General features: G+C 34.0%; 1 protein-coding gene across 8 annotated transcripts in view; it reads right to left on the reverse strand.

Moving 5' to 3' along the window:
- Positions 1-729: 729 nt before the first annotated feature.
- Positions 730-22,281, reverse strand: part of LOC111629896 (teneurin-m-like) — a 174,156-nt gene continuing 152,604 nt past the window's right edge. For 7 of the 8 annotated variants that reach the window (XM_023373845.1, XM_023373877.1, XM_023373828.1 and 4 more), the window contains 15 exons: positions 21,340-21,486; positions 16,944-17,151; positions 15,902-15,928; positions 14,230-14,349; positions 12,625-12,913; positions 11,980-12,247; positions 11,443-11,583; positions 11,113-11,362; positions 10,802-11,037; positions 10,041-10,198; positions 8,563-9,610; positions 8,217-8,491; positions 6,408-6,710; positions 4,733-6,329; positions 730-2,648 (listed from right to left, as the gene is read on the reverse strand). In XM_023373845.1, the coding sequence (XP_023229613.1) occupies positions 1,780-2,648; positions 4,733-6,329; positions 6,408-6,710; positions 8,217-8,491; positions 8,563-9,610; positions 10,041-10,198; positions 10,802-11,037; positions 11,113-11,362; positions 11,443-11,583; positions 11,980-12,247; positions 12,625-12,913; positions 14,230-14,349; positions 15,902-15,928; positions 16,944-17,151; positions 21,340-21,486 (5,936 nt within the window). In that variant the 3' untranslated portion in view covers positions 730-1,779. The remainder of the gene's footprint in view (positions 2,649-4,732; positions 6,330-6,407; positions 6,711-8,216; positions 8,492-8,562; positions 9,611-10,040; positions 10,199-10,801; positions 11,038-11,112; positions 11,363-11,442; positions 11,584-11,979; positions 12,248-12,624; positions 12,914-14,229; positions 14,350-15,901; positions 15,929-16,943; positions 17,152-21,339; positions 21,487-22,281) is intronic. The other variant, XM_023373871.1, reaches the window with a different exon arrangement.

The raw sequence follows: 22,281 nt of genomic DNA on the forward strand, positions 1-22,281 counted from the left end.
TTAGAAAATATCTTAACTTGTACTAAGTATGATTTTGTACGTCTTCTTTTAATAATAACTTATATAAAAAAGTATTTCGTATTAAATTTATAAAAGAATTATATTTTTTTACGGTTAAGACATATACGTATATAATCAATTTTGGCATTGGAAATGATGACGTTCGTGCTAATTACTTTACGGTAAAAATAAAATTGATATTCATATCCATTAACATTTTTTTTATCGTCGAGAGTAATTAAATAAGCAAATGAGACTTTTTATCAAAATATACAGTTAATAACAATTAGCATTTTTCGTGTCTTTACAGAATACTGATTTTTATGTCATTCTGAATGCTAATATGTTACGCTTCATGCCGAAATGCAGAACTGTTGGGTGGAGTAAGAAGAAAAATCGGAAGGAAGCATGTTAGCAGATTGGCTCGTTAATATCCAACAATTAAGCCGTAAAGAATGATCCGAGTCTTGGCAAGAAACATAATAATTCGGATATCCAGAAATTTAAATTTTTATTAGCGTAAAAAGGGAGAAAAGATTTACGGGATTAACGATAATAGAGGCAATTTTTCACTAGAGATTTTACTTTTTTAACATCTAATCTTTAGCTTCTAATGATACTACCAGCAAAGAATTAAAGTTAAAAATGTGCAAACAGTTTTTCTTGTTTAAACTACGTTAAATTGATAATGATTAACGATATTTACTCGATTTATTTAACTATAAATAACTGGCATGAACAGTGGAAGCAACGTCATCATTTGTCCTTTATTTCATGAACATTTACATACAGCACCAGCGAATGTTCCATGATGATGATAATCATATAATAATAATAATAGTAATAAATGGTAATAATTAATAATAATAAACAGTTTCTAATATTTTTCTTTTTATCGGATTTCAATATTAGATCTTTTTTTTTGTTCCAGTTAATTGACGAACTACGAATCCATACAGTTTTATGTACACTTATGACATTTCTCAATTGTGTATACAAAAAAACAATGTCCAGGACAGAGGGAACAGAGCCCATACAGATTGTATGTATACTGTATATATATATTTATATATTTATATATATACGGCAGGATATAGTGGACAACAGGTTGAAACGGTATATCTGTCCGCTTGTAGAAATACCTTCACGAGACATTTGTCGATAATTTGGTGATCAACACCATTTTTTTTTTCTTTTTAAATTCTCACAGACGTCGGAAATCACAAACAGTTACGCCGATAACGTAACGTGTTGCTCACAACTGGAGCGAAACAGTATGCTATACGTAGGTCACGTACAATTTACACATTCACAAGAGACATCGCGGATAGCCGTCATGCTGGAAATACGAAAAGGAGATGTTTTCACGGAGGACGTGTATATAAATGATTGTAACGAATGGGTTATTCTGACAGTTTTTCTGCTGTCTCGAGGTACATCTGAAACAGTACTCACGGCGAAAAGACTTCACTAGATAGAGTAAGGCTGACGCATGCGTAGAACCACTGCCAGACGAAAAGCAGCCACAGCTAAGGCAAAGTAGTGTTGGCAAGAAACATCAGAGGAGTATGTATATGTGTATATGTTTAAATAAGTTTCCGAACCAGTTGGAAGAGTTGAATATCATCTCTTCCCATATAACTCTTCTTTCGAGTGATTATCGGAAGCTTGTTTGTTTGTTTGTTTGTTTTTCTCGGAAAACTATTGGTTGATTGAAGGCTTCAACATTTACATTGACGTAAATGCAATTTTGATAATGCCACCACGGATTCAGGGGTGTCACCTACGATGTTTTTGAGACGATTTATGAAACAACACGTTAGCAGGGTCGTCCGCTAATTCGGGATACAGTTCCACCGAGTGGTAGTAATCACTACGATATCCTGGCACCGAACTCGAACTTAAAATATGTTCTTTTTCTTTCTCTGTCCATTCTCGCGAACCTCTTTGATTAGTTAATATCATCTCGCGCTCTTGAGCCCATCTCTGACCCACTGCGTGTTTTTTGGCGTGTCTCAATAACCTCTGCCTTTCTTTTTGTAAAGTACTTCCGTAACGAATATTCAGGATCGAGTGATCGGCGTGCACTCTGATATCGACATGTTGATGCCCCGATCGTTGATCTTCTACTTTACTTTCGTGAACCGTAGTATTAATGGCAGTGCCTAATCTCTGTAGTTGATTAAGATCGTCGTTTACTCTCCAAGTGCTATCTTTAACAAAATAAAACACGTCTTGTCCGTGCATCACCAGATGAAGATCTAAAATATATGAATTATTAAAAACTGAAGTAAAAACATCTCGGCGGATAATTTCTGCTTCGTTCGAAGATCTAACTATAGCTCTATTTCCTAATCTAGATACTGTTATGCCAGCTCCGAAAGGAACACTTTGTGTGCTGAGCTTAGGAAGCACAGTTTCGAATAATTGTTCACGTTTGACTTTTGGACGTTCGACACTAGATATTGTGGCAAAGTTCTTCAGTTTCTGTTGAACGGCACAGGCAAAACCGGATACTAAAGGTACCGAAGGCATATCGATAAACAATGGCGGTGGCTTTTTGGGATTGTTTTCTCCAAAGATGCTAGATGCTGCTAAATCTAAGACGCCCATTTCAATTCCCTGACTGCTTATCCATTCGGAAAGATCTGAAATGGAGAAAAATATCTTTCATTAAGTTTACCCGAGTTATAATTATTTATTTTCTTAGAAATTTTAGCTTTAAAACAGAAAGTATTATACTAAGTTTTATGTCTTTAGAAGAATAATATTGAATATGCACTGTAAAATGATAAATCACAAAACAAAACAATAAAGTATGGGCTAAAATGAATTGTTCGGAATGGAGACGAGTTATCCAGTAGATCCAAGCATAAATCACATTTTATAAAGAGAAGTGATGATCCGGAGAAGATAGAGCAGCGACAGATGGAAGAAGATAGACATCTAAATGGAAACCGAATTGCTTTCCAGCCAGACGATGTGTCGGTATAGTACTATTTTAGTACGAATAAGAAACCTTTATTGTTATTAAATTATACAAGTCATTGATTTCGTGCGCTATTCTGTTTATTCAACAGATGTTAAGTCTCACACTTGAGCACTATCCCGTACAAAGCGGTTCTTAATGGGGCACAAACACGCATCTCACTTATCTCTTACCGAGAATTCGTATTTTTATGATAGCTTTACCGAAACACAATCGATTATATTAATCGTTATTGGTATCATCTGGGAGCACATTGAGTTACTTTATCTTTTATCTAAAGTATGCATATATTGAAAGAAACATGTTTATGCCTACACAACACGAACGTATTTGTATCTGTACAGTACATGCTACGTATTTTCCAAGCATAAAATTAAAAGAGAAAAATATGCATTAAATCCTTACATGAAAGACAAATTGAGTGAAAAAATGTTAGAAATCACGCAAATGTCACCATACCATAGCAATTTGTCATCGCATATTAGTTAATGCAGCCAATTTGAACTCGCATTTATATACATAAAATTCCAGTTCACAAAAATTTATTGCAAACACAAGCAATAATTTAATTTTCATTAAACGATGCTTCTTCTACCGTTAAAAAACCCATTAAAATAATTCTATGCTGACTAATAAAGTATTTTGATCTCTTCTAATCGTAAAATTTAATGATATTAGGCCTATATGGAAAAGAAATGGAAGTTTTTTTATTCTTGTCATTGCATTTTAAGCACTGAAAGGCGTGGAAAGTAGAAATTTAGAGAAAGTTAAGAAGATTAAGAACTTCAAAATGAATCACGCTCCTATCGTTCTCTTCTTGCAAGTACTCTTAAATTATATGTGTAAAGCATTGTTAGAGCACAATATTTTCTTGATACTTTGAAGAAATTGAATTACAAACAATAAAAATTTTGAGTTCTAAGACTGTCACAAATTGAATTTTTCATCTTTTCAATCTCTATTAGACGTTATTCAAGTGGAAAAACAGTATTTCCTGTCAATTTTTATTTTTCCAATTACTCGCGAATTGTTCATTACATGATATATAGGTATAATATTAAACTTAGTCATAAAATGGACATATTCTTGTATCTAAGTCTTCCTCTCTCAGAAGCTAAATTTAATTTTTTTACTATAATCCCGACGAGAAGAATTGTAGAAATAAGAAACTGTAACAATGACTTCAATGTCAATGAGATGTGGAATTCATTTTACCCCCTGCGAAGAACTGGCTTGGCAAACCCAACTAACCGCCAGACATAACAATTCAACCAATACCAAGAGAATGTCGAGTTTTACGAGGCTGTTTTCTTCATTTATAGTTGGCTTCAGTTCGCCTTTCTGAGCAGCTGCAAAGCGAAGTCACTTCTCTCGGCAGAAAATAGTTTTTGCTATTTTACGAGTACTGACATATTATCGACATGGAAATTAATGATTTAATTATACTTACGCAATATTAATAGAAAATGGCTATTATTTTCGCCAAATAGCATATATAACACTTTCATTTCGAGATATTTTTGTTTTTGAAATGTTGTTAAAAACATTTCCTTATTAATCAAGTTAACACTGTTTAAATATTTGAACGAGAAAGGAAGAAAGATAAACACGTCCTAATGAAAGTATTAAAATAATTATGCAAACATTTCAATTTCTGAAACCCTTAAATAATGACAGTAAAAAGTTATTTACATTTAAAGGAATCTAATAATTAGTTTGCAGACAAAAGTACGTTGAACCCACCTAGCTTATTATGGAGTTTTCTATCGACGTTGACGGGATCGTTTCTGCTGAATCGATAAAGGTGCAAGTTTCTCGGATCCATTACTTTATAAAGAACGTCATCCCACCTGGGTGTCAGCCATTGTCCCACCAGAGAATCGTAAATTTTGTCTCCAAAATGTACCATGGTGGTTAACGGATCGAAAATTCCTTTTTGGAAATCTACAGGTAAATAAAAACTGGATCTGGAATCGAACAAAACGTGACCGTAAGGACCTCTTTGAATTTCTTTAACCACTTCTCCCGCCTTATCGAATATAAACAGAGGGCTGCCATTGTGATCCGACGCAACATAGTAGCTATCTTTGTTGACGGTGAGATAAATTGGTGCGTCCGTGTCATCGTAAACTATACTCAAAATCCTACCGTCGGCGTTATTATACACGTGTGTTACTAGTTGAGGACGATCGGGAATTGCGTAGAAAAATTGGGTGACGTTGCCGAAATGATCCTTTCTGACAGACAATCGACCTTTAGCGTCGTAATAATACAAAACTTCGTACTTTCCGTTCCTCGAAGCTCTTACTAATTCTCCTCGTGTATTATAGGAGAATCCCTCTTCGCCTCTTTGAATGACGAAACCTTTTCCATCGACGACGTAAGGCGTGTCTCCGAAGCTTACGATTCTGTCTCCGATATCGTGTAAAATGTCTATTCGATTTCCCATGTATTGCATCGTAACCAAGTTGCCGTTTTCGTCGTAGGTGAATTTCCAATGGTCTCCTCCTACCATTTCGATTAGCTGCCCGTCTTCGTCGTAGGAAAAATTCTGAACGGTAGATTTGGTGGGAGCGTGTGAAGTGTACATTTTTGACTGGGTGACCGAGTTCCTGCTGTCATATTGTATTTCCATTCTGAATACTTCCTTATCTCCAATGACAAGGGATGTCTGTCTCAGACGATGAAGTGCGTCTACTTGTTTAGAAATGGAAGCTTTTCCATCTGACAGTACTGTTTCGTTTTGAGTTCTGTCGAACAATTTAAAGTCGCCTATCTGTTCTATTCTACCTGTTTTCGGATTGTGACGGAATTCGATCGATTGCAACTGTAAAGTACCGATTCTCGGCGTGAACATTTTTACTCGAAACATTCGGTCGTATTGATAATGAAAAGCAGCACTGGTCATGTGAAACGGAGAAAAATACTCCTGTTTCCAGCTTGTTAGCAATGCTCCATCGTAAGCGTAATCTGTTTTAACGGTGACGTCGTTTCCGGAACAGAATTCCGATGCCACAAATCCAGAGGATGTGTAATTTCTTTCGACCTTTCCGCCTCCATAAATAATGGCACTGACATAGCTTTGATTGCTGTATCGATATAAGATTCTTCCCTGATCACCGGGAAATATCTTCATGGTGGGTAGTCTGTGATCGTTAAAGTGAACAACGTATGGTCCACTATTACCTGGTGGTATATAAAAAAGTTTGTAAAAACCAATAGATATCAACGATAAAAACGAATGGCGTGTTCCTTTGGGTGTAGTGATGTATTTTAAGCCTCCGTTATCGTCGTAATGAAAGGTATATCTTCTTCCACTGGGCAGCACCACTTTACTCGGCTGAAAAAAAGGAGATTATTATAGCGAAACTATTTATATGATAAAATTAAACGTATGTTTTTCTATCAACAGAATTACCATGGTTTTTCCATCGTAGCTATATCTCATGGCTGCATTATCCGGGTACTTAATCTCGGATAAATGTCCCATTCTGTCGTAACCAAACGTTTCTGCAAGTGGGCCTTGTTGCCATCCCGATAGTCTCCCCAGTCTATCATACATGACGTTCAGAGGGAGTCTGGTGTCAGTAGGTAGCCACTGGATAGGTCGACTAGAGCTATCGTATTGGACCACCAGGAACGGTCTTCTGGAGCTATTGTAGAAGATCTCTCTGGATGCAACCCAATCGTATTCCACTGTTAGAAACTGGAAATCATTCACCTATACAGAGCGAAATGAGGAAATAAACGGTCTCATAAATATTACATGTTTTGAAATCTTGACGTGTTGTATAAATGTCTATTTTATAGATAGATAGGGAATATATACGTATCTGAAAGCTCGCGGCTTCTACCGTTCCTAAAAATTGCACATTTACGGTTTCCAAATTTATACCAGCTTATAAATCAAAAGTTATTGTTAAAATTATGGATTTTAGATTCAAATTACCAATTTAACGATTTCAAAGGCTGTAATTTAACCATATAAAGCCGAATTTTAAAAAGAAAATTGAAATAAAAACTTTGGCTGATTTGAAAGGTAATAAAAAAATTACGCACATCATAACTGTTTCGTTTTTTATAGTTACAAAATTTTTTATTTGCAAATCGTTAAATAAATTCAACTGATAGCTCTTTTCGAAAATTATATCAAAAGTATTTGACGACAAAACTATTATTTTATTATGTGTCTATTCGTTTGGTTCGGATAGTGTACATTTTTACCTCAAATTCTCGTAATTACTTCAGTTTTGTAATGAGAAATTCTAAAGAATGGCGTCAAATTCATGTAAAAATGCGCACTATCCAACCAATCGAATACATTGTGAGCAATTCTGTAATACATATGTATGTATATTGGCTTAAATTTAAAATTAAAATTTTTTGGAATTTGCATTATATATAATTGAACTTATGAGATGACTATTATTGCTATATTTGAAATTTATACATCTGATTTATTCACTTTGTTTGAAAGGAAAGTTACATTTTATGTAGAAAGATATTTTGAGTTAAAACATAAGATTGATTACCTTTAAAAGTATCAAGATATTAATTTAAAAACTATATGATTGATCAAATACTTTCTCTAATAAAATTTTTATATTTGTGGTGTAGTAAACACTAGTATTGTGTTTTATTCCAAAGACACATGGCAAATTTTCCATCAAATTCCTTTATTAGTTGAGCCGATACNATTAAAATTTTTATTAGCTGAATAATTTTATTTATAAATGAGTTTTATTAAACAAAACTACTAATTTTAATAATGTAAAATATTTTAAAATGCTTTAGTATTAGCACATAATATATTTAAAAACAATTGATCACATGGCTAGCTCTCTTATAACAGTTATCATTAGAAAATATAAAGATTATACAGTATACAAATACTATACAGACTGTATAGCATATAAATACATAGAAGTATATATTATCTGTGCAACCTGCATGCAGATTGATAAATAAATACAGTATAAATTTATATATTCGTTTTATTACGAGCTTTTTCTCCTCGTTAATAAATTTACTTTAAATTAATTTTTAAAAAAGTTCAATTATTTAAGTATTACTTTCAAACTCTAAATAAAAAAAGAGTCATGAATAATCGTTCTATTATATTTTTTAACTTTTAAAAAATAAAGTTAAAATCAGAATTTAATGTACAGTACTTGTATTTTAGCCTTTTAACTAAACAATCGAAAACAGTTAGAAGAAAGTTTCTTACAGATAAAACTCTTTCGACAGCCGATATTCCTCGATCTTCCTTATCTTTATCACGTTTGCTGTACTTTAAATCGTAGTTCCATTCAACAACATTAGTTGGCTCTACACCCAAAAATGTAGTTTGTTTAACAGGAAGTGGAAACATTCCCGCTTGGACCGGAAGCATTTCTTGCAGAACGAAATGTGAAGCGGGCTCCCAAACGACTCCCTGCTGCCACGGCGTTTCTATTTCTATGGCCCCATCTTGATGAAGTTTAGCTTCAATCGGAATGCCTCCTGTAGAAACAGAAATCATTTAAATGCTAAAAATGAGAATTTTATCATAAATAAAGAAAAATAGTTCTAACCTTCCCGCGTGATGACACTCGTTCCTTTTACGGTCACCATCAATTGACTGCCTTGTTCTTGATCGACTGATAAAACCGAAGCACCGACGGGGCTAAGATCAAAGGTCAACGAGGTCACCCTTCCACTAGCTCTTACAATGTCGGTGACTCGACCGTTTTCATCGAACAGATAAAAGAACGATCTCCCGGTAGCATCTGATCTACTGACTAATAGTCCCAGGCTATCGTACTCGAACTTTGTCTCTAGATTATCGGGATCGACTATTGTTTCGAGTAGTCCTTGTTTGGTGACTTGGACGCGACATTTCTGTCCTCTAGCAGTTTCTATGGTGTGAAGACTATTTCCCGAATCTCTCAAAAAGGACACTTTATTGCCAGAAGCATCCGTCACTGCGGAAAGCTTTCCAAAACTAGTATTTACATTGTAAAGAAAGGTATAGATTGTCTTACCGGTTAAAATACTTTTAGTACTGGTATGTTGACCGTATTTATTAAAAACATAAATTTCGTGATTTTCGGGATACGCTATCTGAAATTCGAGTTGATCGTCTGGCTGAGGGAGATAAGGAATAGCAGATAAGATTCTGAGGCTGCCTTGATCGGCGAGATGAACTACTCCGTCGCTAGTGACCGTGAGCGAAGATATCGAATAAAGTTTAGTGTCTTTGGCTAAGGCTCCTTCTTCGTCCGCTGCACACGTGCAGTTCTGTTTTTCGCATTCGCAACCACCTTCTTTTCCTGCAAAATGTAGCAGCTCTCCTTCCGGTGTCATCTTGCGTATTCTATGTACATTGTTCTTGTCTACTTCGGCGATGTACAATTCTCCCGTTGGACCGAACGTAAAACTAATTAATGAGCCGAGAGCAGCTTCTCCGATCATTCGCGTCTTTAATGTCTGATTGTGGTTGAGTTTACAATACACGGGTTGTCCCGCCACTACCATAACACGTTTATCCTTCGTTAACTTTAAGACCATGTGATCGTCGATAAAATAAAGGGAACCATCCAAAGGGTTGATTGCCAGATCTGTCGGCCATCGCAGTTTCACCTAGTTAAAAAAATATATACACATATATATAATTTAAATAAAAAATTACATACTTAATTAGAGCAGAAAATCAAAATATTAATGCATATGAATTTTCACGTGTTCCTCGCGAATGGCGGGTGCATAAAATGTGTAGCATTGAATCCGGAAGAAAAATAATTTGTTTTTTGTGTAAATTTATTTAATCGATCATAATAGGAAGTTAAATCTTAATAACCTCCGAGCCACTTTTTCATGATAGAGGCTGTTAGCAACGTCTGCAGAAAATTCGGTTGGCTAAGCGATTGATTTCCTTATTTTTTATTATATTAAAATAAATGGCCGAGCCATTACATAACTCTCGAAAACCTAATGGGGATTTATCTGACAGTAATAACTCGGCAAATAAATCACGTCGCACTCGTTTCTTGAAAAGAAAAAGGGCACAAACCTCCTCCACTTTCAACGTTCCCGAACATGGGATCGGTCTCCATTGCCTTTTGTGATGATGATCTCCTATCAGAGTATGGATGATCCCTCGATTGTCCACCATCCGGATGTTAGCACCGTCGGCGAAGTACAGAGTATTATCGACTGCAACTGCCATGCCTGTGGAATAAATAATATTTAAGTAAAAATTGTATTTTTTTAAAAATTTTTTCCTTAATTATTTAAAAAAATCGCTGATGAATAAGGATTCTTCAATTTAGTAAGTTAATAAATAATTACGTTTGACGTGGAATTACTAGTTCACAATGTAAACTTATTTTCCTCTTTATAAATACAACTTTGAAAGTAAATTAAATGGGTATTAACTCCATCAAATCTCATTTAATTGAAAAGTTTGAGAGTGGGAAGACTGAATCTGTTGCTCCTATATATGGGATTATACTAAATGTTCCCGAAAAGATGTTGGTCTTGTGTGTTCTAATGGAAAAAAAGTTTAAAATATCCAAGACAAACACTTTAGGGCACATTTAGACAACGAATTTGTTTTGTCAAGCTTATTGATAATAGACGAGCATTAGAGAGACGGAGAGTAAACTGGATGGATGAAAGTTCTTCCATACTTTCCCATGTTCTATCAACAAATATTTGAACAGAATTTGGAAAACAGCTTTCAATGACGTTTAAAATTTTCAACAGAACGAAAAAGATGTAAGAGAATAATATCTAAACTGCAATCGTCAAAGGAAAAAAAGTACAGTTTACCTTTGGGATAAGAGAGGCGAGCTTCTAGCGCGGGTCGACCATCTCCGCAGTTATCTTTGTCTCGAGGAAGACACCTTTCTCCACTACCCACAACAACATCGAAATTCGAATCGGGATCTTCCACTTTATCCAAAGAGTGCACTCGAAGGATTTTGTGTCTTTCGGGATCCGAGATATACAGGTGACCATCAGTGGGACTTAGTGTTAAATGATATTGATTCGAAACCTCGCTAGTTCTGTAAATTATTAACGGTTACACCAATAAATATATTTATTATCGCGTCGATTTAAAATTACATTATTATAGTAACCTCATTCGAAATACGGTGTACACTTGTCCGTTGCTGGTTATGCGTCTAACTAGGTTATAGTCTCCAACATACACGCTGCCGTCGGGTCCGCTAGTTAGAGCTACTGGAGCTAGGAGTTTATTATCTCGAGCTAAACCATTACATTCTGGACAGAGGAGAGGACGTTGTTGGCCATTTCCCATTAAAACAGAAATGACTCGAGGTTGTTGACGAAAGTATATGGTGGCACCATCACCCTTTTGAAGAACTCCTGCGAAACGAGAGGAATATTTTACAAAGAGATTAAAATATTTATTGATTTACGAAGACGGATAATTAAATTACACCTACCCTCGTGGAAGTTATATCGGTGATGCACATCCAAATTCCAAGCTCCTAATTCGGATATATCCATGTCAAACCCTCGGAGACTGGTTGCCCTGACTGTCCACACAACCTTTTGACAGCTGATGTACTCGTATCCAACGTACACTGGAACATTAATTAGAAAAGGTCATTGGCATCTATCGATTGGGTTCCGCGTCATGATGAATGATGCAGGTTAAAGTGCAACAAGACGCTCTATGAATATGACTTTAGAACAATAATTTTTATCGCTTCAGTCACGTGCAGGGAATGTCACGTCGACTCTCGACATCATTCATTGTATACCAATTTCCCGTCCAATAAACAGATAATATCGTCTTCTTTTGTGCAGCTCGCTGGTGCATAATAATAACGTTTTAAAATAAGGAGATAAATGTTAGTAATTTGGGGAAATAATTAATTAATTATTAATCATATGCTTCTCTAATTATTAGGTGGTGCGATAACGCGACGCGAAAAATTCTGAAATTGATTAAAAATACAAAATGTTAATCGACTCACCTCTGGCTACGGTTAAACCGTAAACTTTCTGTTTGTAGATATTCCTTTTGTTCCAAGCAAACGTGTACTTTATGTCGGGATCGGCTTCGAATGTTTTTTCTAATAAAATACCTTCCACTACTACTTTAAGATGGACTAATCGAAGTGTTTCGGGAATTACCGAAGGTGTTAATTGAAGATGGATGGTGGATAAATAGCCTTGAGCGTGACTACTTTGATATATTAAATGTAAATCGGAACCGGGAATAGAAATACTTTCTTGAAGAACCTGAAGGCAAAAGAAAAAATTTGCACTTTTACAAGAAAGAAAAAGAAAATTATCGTCTTAAAGAATAGCAAACGGTACAAAAATAACATAAAACCAAATTTTGGCAAATTATTAATTTTCAAGAAGTCCACGATTAACGTCATTAATCGTATCGTTTCTCGTGACATTTAATTATCTCCAATAAATTTCAGAAATGCAGTTAAAGAACCATGACGAAAATGTAGTCAGCGCCGATAGTATCATTTATTTTTTTAATCCGACTTTTTTCTCCCTTGTCTGCAAATAAATTCTGCAGATTTTCCGCCCAATTTCCTCCCTCCTTTTCATAATGACATTCCGTCACCTTCGCTTACTAATTCCGGCAAAATCGATCGTACCTGTGTCTCCACCACCACAGAGCTGGTAGTGGTGCAACCCCCTTGAGATCCTGGCCTCCAAGTTTGGTAGACTATTGGCTTCATCTGATCGTAATCATGATCTATGCAAGGTTCTTGTTCTTCACCAATCTCTCCTTGTTGCTCTTGCTCGATTGTGGCCGACATTGTTACTGGAGACATTACAATGATGGCGTTCCATGGCACCATAACTGTTCTTTTGATTGGGTGGAAAGGGTTCCTTTGGAACTGAAGGGTAATAGCACCACCACCATTAACTAATATGTCAAACCTGCGAAAAATTCAATTTAACATTTTTATTCTTTGCCGAAAAAATTTTATGACGAAATTATAATAAATTAAAATGAATTTTTTTTTTCAATTTAATCATCGAATATTTTTTAAAATATTAACTAGAATATAGCTTAGCTGCGAGTAAAAAGTTTCTAGTTAAATTTGACAATGTAACCATTATAATTGAGTAGATAGAGAGTGGAAGTATTAAAAAATCTCTCAATTCGCTTACAACAGAATGAAAGAAGACTCTATACTCGTATAAAAACAAACTTGTTACGCCGAACTGATGTAATTAGCGCCTTTCTGTAGCCACGGAGGTGAATTACAATGGCAGTAATTAATGAGAAGCAGGAAGAAATTCAAAAAAACCCTTACAATATTTGTTAGAGAAAAGCAAAAGAATGAAAAATTAATTGCGAAAGCGCATGAAAAATTACTCAACAGATGACGATTTGGTCAAGAACCAATTAGAATACCTCGGTTTAATTATTAGTACAGTTTTTTTTAAGACGGTAACAGATTATATACTCTAGGTGTTAAGAATGGTTATTTTTTTTTAAAAGAATGGCAATGTTTTACGAATAATTTTTTCTCTCATAGATAGACCTATCTATAAAAAGTGCTGACGAATAAGTCACATCAATAACAAGATAAAAACCTATAGCCTTTAGAAAATCCTACCTTTCGGCTTACGATAATTTTATCAAATACAATAAGAATTTGTACAAGAAAGAAAAAAATACGTCTAATCCAATAAAAAATTCATTCTTAACTTTTAGATTTGGAGTAAATTTTAAAATTACATAAGAGGAAGAGAAAACGATTGCAAATTTTAATCGATTCGAATGAGTTATCATTAAAATACTTTAGGAGTACTTGTATGGAGAATAATTTGTGTCGGTCTGCAGTCTAGTGATAAAACAGGCATTGTAGGATATCGCTTCAGACAAAGTAGTGAGATATTAGTTCAGTAAGCCATGTTTAGAAGTTTGTGCCGAATTTACAAGGCAGTAATTACAACGATGTGCTCGTGATAAAGTACAGACTGTAACAAGCGTGTGACTGTAATGAAAATGCGTTAGGTAATAAATTAACTTTCACTCGTTTTGCTTCACATACTAAATATTTCAGTACATTTTTACTAAAAAAAGGTGCTAACAATCGCGCCATGTAATATTCCTAAACAATAAATCAAGTGAGTTTTATCTGATGGATGAACAATAATCACTTGTGATTTTTGTTATTTCTAGTTTAATTGTAGCGGATGGAAGTTATTTAGTGTAATATATGTATAAGAAGAGTGCTACTTACCATCCATCGCTCCTGGTTAGAGTGAAGCCGAATTGAGGGTCTGTGGCAACACTGACCCTAAGGCCGGTGAGACCATTGCCCTCACGACTTATAACCCGTCCCCTTACAACGGCTACCCGGCTGAGAAATAGAAGTTTAGGTGAGCAAAAATACAAAAAAATATTCCTTTAAAGAATTAAAATGTAAAAATAAAGTAGTAAAAAGTTGTTAATTTTAAGAAGATAATCGTTAAGAATTTATTTTTAAAAAGATTTGAAAAATAAATAAAAATGAAGTTTAGAAGTACATTTAAAGAAAGGCAGCTGAGTAAAGAAAAGAGGTAACTAAAGATAATTTAAAAGTTGTCGCCTTTAAAAGATTTCGAGATACATATAACAATCCTACCTAGCAGCATGCAGGCAAATACTTTATAGGAAAGTATTCTTTTGAATATGGAAAATCTTTCAAAGGCTTTCCACAAAATTAATATTTTCTAATTTAATTTGATTACATTTAAATTCTTTTATTATTAAACTGTTTATTAAGAATTTTTTAAAACTTCTTAAATCTAGGTTAAAAACTGGAATGAAAGTAAGAGAACAGAATGACGTGCACAGAGCAGGGGTGGTTATGTACAATTGAATATATGATCAGTCCCTGCTTGCAATCCATGCTGCGCCATATCCAGCTAAAACGTGAACGAAAATACCTCTGACGACAGCATGACATGCAGTTTTTGGCAACAAGCCATTTCCTTTCATCAACAACTGTCGGAATGAGGTCAGCATGCCCTTGGAAAAGAGGTTGGGAAAATAAAAGAGTAAGAATTTTAGCTTGGCTTGGCTTTAGTTGACAAGTACAGCTTATTTAGCTTCGCAACAGCTTGTTGGAATAGATAGCAGGTGTAAATAATAGAAACAGTTTGCTCGTACTGAAGGAAAAAAAATCTATCATCACCATCATCATACGACGACTAATGGAGCATGCATCACTCGTAGTTCTATTAAAAAAATCATCTAGTACGATTTAAAAACTTTTATCAAACTCCTACATCAGTCAATAAAGCTTTGATGTGCCAGGAAACTTGTTTGAGCAGACTATAACTGCATGGGATTAATAGGATATCAACCATTCCATTTCTTCTCTATTCTAGGTCATAGGCGAGCATGCATGCTGCTAGAGGTTTTGGTGGTATTATAGCTTTCATACACAAGAGGAAACTGGGATATGGGGTGTTGGTACATACAGGAAACACAGAAACACATCAACACATTTCGTCCCTAAACGGAGCGGGTTAAATATACGCACAGATGCTGGCCCTGCATGTCACCACAGACAACAAACAAGCAACAGCTCGCACACGAGCCTTCGTTACTGAAGATATTTTCACATAGGACCAAAAACACATAAAGGCTATAAGGCATAACCAACACAAAATTGTGTGTCACACGGAGCATATGTAACACCAGGGTACTACCGGGATAATTTGAGGACACAAAGGTGCTCTATATAAATATAGGAGCGGTTGGCTAGGTGAATATCTGGTATCGAAAGCACAGAGTGGGTATCGGAATTAAGAAATTGAGAAAGAGACGAAGAAAGAGATAGAATATGTGTGAAATAGGTTATTAGCAAGCAGCAGTTGCAAGCGTAATAGCAGGATAAGAAAGGTTGGTGGGCCAGTGTTACTCACCTTTTGACGAAGGCACTCCAGAACTGGCTGCGTGGAGGACACGCGGACATAGCAAAGCAGGGACACGGAATATATACAGTCAGCTCTAATGACAGGTTGATAGAAAATCCAATTTCACATACAATCACGCACACATTCATACAACGTCGTTCCATCTTAATTCCGCATATAATGTATATATTCCTCTAATATCCAACGGGGAGATTCGAAAGAAATCGATTAAATTTTAACGAAATGAAGACGGATCGACGCCAACTTTCGAAAAAATGATTCATCTCATACCATATCAAGTAATGTTACAAATGACATTTTCAAACTGACATGTAAATAAATATACATTAATTATAGAAATGTATATAATAATTTAATATTAGATTTGTATTTTAAAAAATCATTTAGGTGCTTAGAATTCCATTAACACAGAACATATAAGGACACATAGGAAGGTATTTCGGCTGCGCTCGAGGCGAGCCACATAGAATTAACAATAATAAACCAAAGAGATACGTCTTATAAATAACACAAACATATAATACATAAAACCCAGAAATACATGTAAGGACTAGACAAACTCCGTGTGATCACTACGAGACAAAAAGACACAGACGAACACATACACATATAGACAACTACGAAAAATGACTTTTCCGTAGATGCCAAACACATAGATGGACGGAAACATGAAACAAAGAGCGAAACACAAACATTAGGGTATGACGTTTCGACAAACATATATAAATTCCCTCTATAATCAATATACATATATAATTATTTAATTTTATCCAAAAATGACATACATATATATATGATTGTTAATGAAAAAATATTGTCATTTCCCCATTAATTATATTTACGTATCTCATTTGGCAATAAAATTAATGTCTTTACTTTTAAAATTATTTAATAAAAATGTAATATTTACTTATTTTTTAAGTAAAAAAGTCTAATAAAATTACGTTAAATAATATTTTTGAAATTTCAATTTAACAAGAATTATTTTTTATAAGACACGATTCATTTAATCGAAAACAAGTGAACGTACCTTTCGGAATATTCATCTCTGTGTGCATAACTCTGCACACTTTGTTCCTCGATGAGGAACTTCATTTTTTGATAAAACGAAGCAGTGACAGCTGGTGGCTGCTTTCTTAATAATATATCTAAAGGATCGGGCGAAGAAAGGCACATGAGACTGTCCTGACATTCTTCTCTGGCACAACACTCGCTGTCTGCACAATCAGTTAAACCGTCTGAAAATAAAAAGCAAACAATCGCCATTTGCCTTCATAACCTATCATCATTTCAATATTTATACTTTAAAGCCTTTTATATAAATAAGCCAATGCTTTTCTCTTCACAAAATGTGCTTACAATTCAATTTAAAGAATTTAATATTTCGAAATTTTATTTTACATGACGTTTCACGTTCTTTTTTTATCATTATATACCAGAGATAGTGCTAGAATAATAATAGAAAAATTATAAATAATCTATTCCTCCAATCATTGTAATCGACTTTTCAAAGATGACACGTATTGAAAATAGTTCGATTATTAACTTCATAAAAACGTCTATCCTTTAAAATTCATCGAATTCTTTAAAACTATTTAATGCTAAACATCAAATATTCATTAAATTATCTCAAATTTGTAATAAAATTTTATGGAATAATTTTTAAATTGGCAAAATCTTTGGTATGTCTCCAATATTTCTCTCTGCATCCATAAACTTAACTTTCATCATCAACTAGAGTTATTTATTTAAAAAAATTCTTTTTAAACAATCTTATAAAAATATGTGTAACATACATTTTAAACAGTTTTTCATTTAATTTTATAAAAAGCAATATTAGAAAAACTTCATTTAATATTACAGGAGCAAACGGTGTCTAGGATACGATTATTGGAAAATTTATCAGCGATTTTCATTCTTAATTAATAAACAACAAAAGCTGGCGATATCAAAACTTCAAGATTATCGAGATATTTATAACTGCTCTCAGATATTCGTTAAAATTTAATCAATTTAGCAAAAAAAAGGAAAAAAAATCTTTATTTTCAAATTAATTTTTGAATAAAATATAACCTCTATAATTTATAATCACAATAAAAAATTTATTTTACTCTTATATAAAACGATAAAAATTGTCTAGTTAAAGTAACGAGCGATTGAATATGATTTTTCTGAACTTATCATTATTCTAAAAATATACTTTAATGATACCCAATCTCGATTTATTGCCCAATTGTATACTTTAAAGACGATTGAATACGGAGATACAAAATTTAACTGTATTTTATGCATCGATAGGAGGTCTTATTAAAGTTTTCTTGCATTCACAAAATATCGTAATTTTAAAAAATGACTACAGACAGGAGAACAGCATTTCAGCTTGTATTCTTGTCAACGATGTTAAAAAAACCGTGTTTTTTCATTAAGAATCTTGTAGCAGATGTTGAACATGCTTAATATGCCGTTACCGGATATTGGGACAGTTTCGGATAACTAATGGACTCTCTTCAGTTACCGATCTATATCAGTCTGAAACTGAAGCATCGCTTAATATGATATCTCTATCATACAAATGCAAGATAATATTATAAGTAAGAAAACCGTGTTAAAACTTCTATAACAAATGTTAAAAACACTACTTTATTTGACTTTTTAACATTATATTTTCTTCTCTAACTTTTACGCCGTTTTAATAATCTCACAAAACAACAAGAAAAAAATGTTTATACCAGATAATTAGGTGCTTTGTTTAAGTAAATTAATTTAAAGAATTTATTTTTCAACGTCTCGTTTGTGTAAAAGGGAAAACGGTATTTTAATTCTAAACTGATTTAACTCGATAAATTAACTTTCCACATTTATAAATTATTAATGTATTTCATCAATCTTTTTATCTTGAAAACTGTTGTAGTGAGTAAAATTAAAAACAGTTTTATCTCAAAGTTAACATGACATCGTTGGTTTTACGATCACGTAAATCCTTTTTACCAATTAAAACGAAACTAACAAAAGGCCATTAATGTTTAACAAAGAGGCATCTATTAAGTTTTTGAATGACACATACTTTAAAAACTCTTTATGGCCTAATCTGATAAGTAAAAGAAAAACCTTATCCTAACATTCTCCTTTATTTTATAACATATACATTAAAGAGAAGTTAAGGAGAAAAAAGGTTATGCTTAACAGCCTTAATAGTTATTAAATTTAATGTAATTAATGCATTTGTTAAGTAAATACAATTTGGATATCGGACCATTAGGGTAAGGATGGTCTAAGCCGTTGCATTTATAACAGCTTATATACTTTGTAATTCAATACGAGGATGGTGTGATGTCGGTTTAACTGCCCGGAATCTTAACAGCCATTTCCAATATTAAGCCAGATTCCAATATATTTTAAGCAGTTAAAGCTGCAACAGTTTAAATTTAATCTAACACAAATTATTATCCTTTTAAGAAGTTAACTATCCGCAGCTATTTTTAACGTGGATCCGGTAGTAGTAATGGTACGTTGTAAAGAAGTATTTATCTAGAGAGCGTTTCGTGCTAGGTGAGTGTCTTTATTAGCATATATTTCGAGTGAAAACCACGTGGGAAATTAAACAACAAAGTTGCTTTTGTATGTTTGTTGCCGTTGAGATAAAAGAGTTGTCAACGCAATCACCGCTTTGCGTGGTGAGATACCGCAAGTACACATTATACAGATTCCTTTAAATAAGTAATGCTCTTAAATTTAAGTTATGTTGGATGAACATGCTAACTTCCACTCGACCACTTCGGAATATTGTAATTTAATAAATCAACGGACGAAATGCGATTATGTGCCGAAATGTTAAGGTTAAATATTCGCTGTAACTCTTTAAACTGTTTATTTATTATATGTAAATGAAGAGAATAGAGTTGTAAAAGTGACGTTTATATATCCAGGACCCATATTTAGTCGCTTATATAAAATTTTAAATGAAGTTACCAGCATCAATTCCATTTTGTTCTTAGCGCTTTCATTTCAATGCGACGTTTCCTTCTACTTTTGCACTAAAACGAAAATCTTGTATCCGATAATTACAGACAATTTTGGGCTTATTCAGCAAACATTGGGCAATGCGCCGTCACTGTCAAAGTACTTCAAAATAAACATTCCATCCGCGACACGGTCATTCGGAAACATGGAAAAATTTCAATTTGTTAAGAACACTTTTAATTTCAAACACAGAGATAGAAACACATTTCCAAAAGTACTTTTGTAATTATAATGTCACATAATTAAATATTACTGATGAGATTTAATGAGCGAGTAATTATATAGCGGACAATCTTTCGTACTCGCACAATAATAAGCTTTGCAAATTAACGTCCGTCTACATTTTTATAGTTTCGAAAATAGTCTCGATCGGGTCCCCGCTTATAACTTTATTAATTAAAATTATCTAAAGCGAAAAAATCTCATTAAATATTGCTTTTATCGGCAAAAAATAGAGTCGAACGAGGTCTTTACCCGAAAAACTTCGATCGAAATTGATCTGTTTAGAAAGCAAACGTTTCTAAAGGTGGATGTGTGTCGGCGAGTAATCACAATATTTCAGAAATGAGCGTCGTGTGTATTGCCTAGCACTTAATACCTTTAGTGCAGTCGATATTGAAAGGAATGATAAAGAAAGACGATGGATCAACCTAGAAAGTATTTATAGTTACGGCATCCAAACGGAGTTATTTCGTGGACATTTATATATTGCCTCTCTTCCGACAGTTCTCGTATCATCGAACCGAGTGATGGATGTATGTGCAGTCTCGGAACTAATACAGCTGCATCGAGAGCCAGTCGAATTTCACCCAGCAAAGTAGATAGAAACCTCCAGAAAATATTTCGCTTTCAAATTCAATTATAAACCTTGATATAATTATATAGAAGCCTTATATAAACGACGAATAGCTTCTGCTTTTGATTTTAAGAAAAGCTACAACGTTTTACTACCGATCCTTGAACAAATAAAATGCATTTGTCATTTGGGCACGTGTTATCTCGTTTTCTAAGGTACCATCATCATCATTTTTATGCTGTTTATTTCACTATAAATCTATTTTGTAGAAAGTTTATAATACGACTTTTATGTTGTCTTATCTGGCATGGTTGCAGTAAAGATGGCAATAAAAATCCTATGTAAAATAGTAAAACTTACGTGGATTTACTACGACGGTGTCTCCCCGTAAGTGGATAATAAATATCAAAAAAGTTCCTGCAAATCTTTACTGTTGTATCGAATTCGATTTTTCGCTTATATCATATTTTAATTTTATTTTAAATAGCGGCACGACCATGTGAGGTTTTTTTATGCTTTTAAAGTAATTCGCAAACTGCGCCAATAAGTAGAACTACCGAAAAATAGAATTTAGAAAAACGATAGTGACGTTTATGTTGGAATAACTTACCTTCGTCGTCGTCCACCTCGTCGTCGCAGTTGGCTTCTTGAGGCACATTGCACTCTCTCCCTCCCCATCCTTCAGCGCAGTGACACGTCCAGGTATCGCCTTCTCTGATGCAATGGCCATGACTATTGCAGCCCTTAGGACATCCATCTGTAAAATATAAACGCTTTCATCACGAAGAAATTTCTGATTTCCCGACTTAGAGACGTTATTGTCCGTGATTTTTCGCGTTCAATCCATGTAAGAAAAGAAGATATAGAGATTGATGCGCTTGCCAAATCGATTAGAGATGGAATAAAAATTTATATTCATCGACATGGAGAGAATGGTAATAAATGCCGAATCAATAGTTAATATTTAGATGGTATCTACAATGGGTATTTTTAATGCTGTTGAACAACAAAAGAGAAAAGAGATATGTGTGTGGGTTTTAGAGATTTATTTGTTAGCAGACTAGTCTATTGTGTTGTTTAATTTGTCGCTGCAGTAGCAGAGGCAAAGTTCCCAGGCGACGATAGCAAGTTAAGTGACGGATAGAAAGTCGATAGGGAGGACAGTGAACTCTGAACGACAATAGACGATGCTTACAGTTTTCCTACTTGCTGTTAAATGTATTTAATCCAAAACTTAAGTTTACCTGAACGTTAAAATTATTCTTGCGTTTGTGAGGATTACTCTTCTCAGTTTGGGGAATTGTTTAAGATGAGTTGTCTTGATAATCCAATTGAGCCATTGTTTATTCTCCTTGCGTTCGATTCACATATTTTGTTACAGTTTTGAACTTTGCATTAGCTTAATCAAAATTTATTATCTTTAGTTTATCGTATTATTTAATAAAGCTATAATCCTCATAAATTGTTTAACACATTTGCACGTATCTGTTTAGTGCAGCTGACAGTTTTAACTTAAAAATTCTTTGGGTCGATACTTCTCCTCCTAAACCTT

This window comes from Centruroides sculpturatus, unplaced genomic scaffold (genome assembly GCF_000671375.1).
Source record: "Centruroides sculpturatus isolate CEXI.00-Female unplaced genomic scaffold, Cexi_2.0 scaffold68, whole genome shotgun sequence".
Classification (NCBI taxonomy): Eukaryota; Metazoa; Arthropoda; class Arachnida; order Scorpiones; family Buthidae; genus Centruroides; species Centruroides sculpturatus.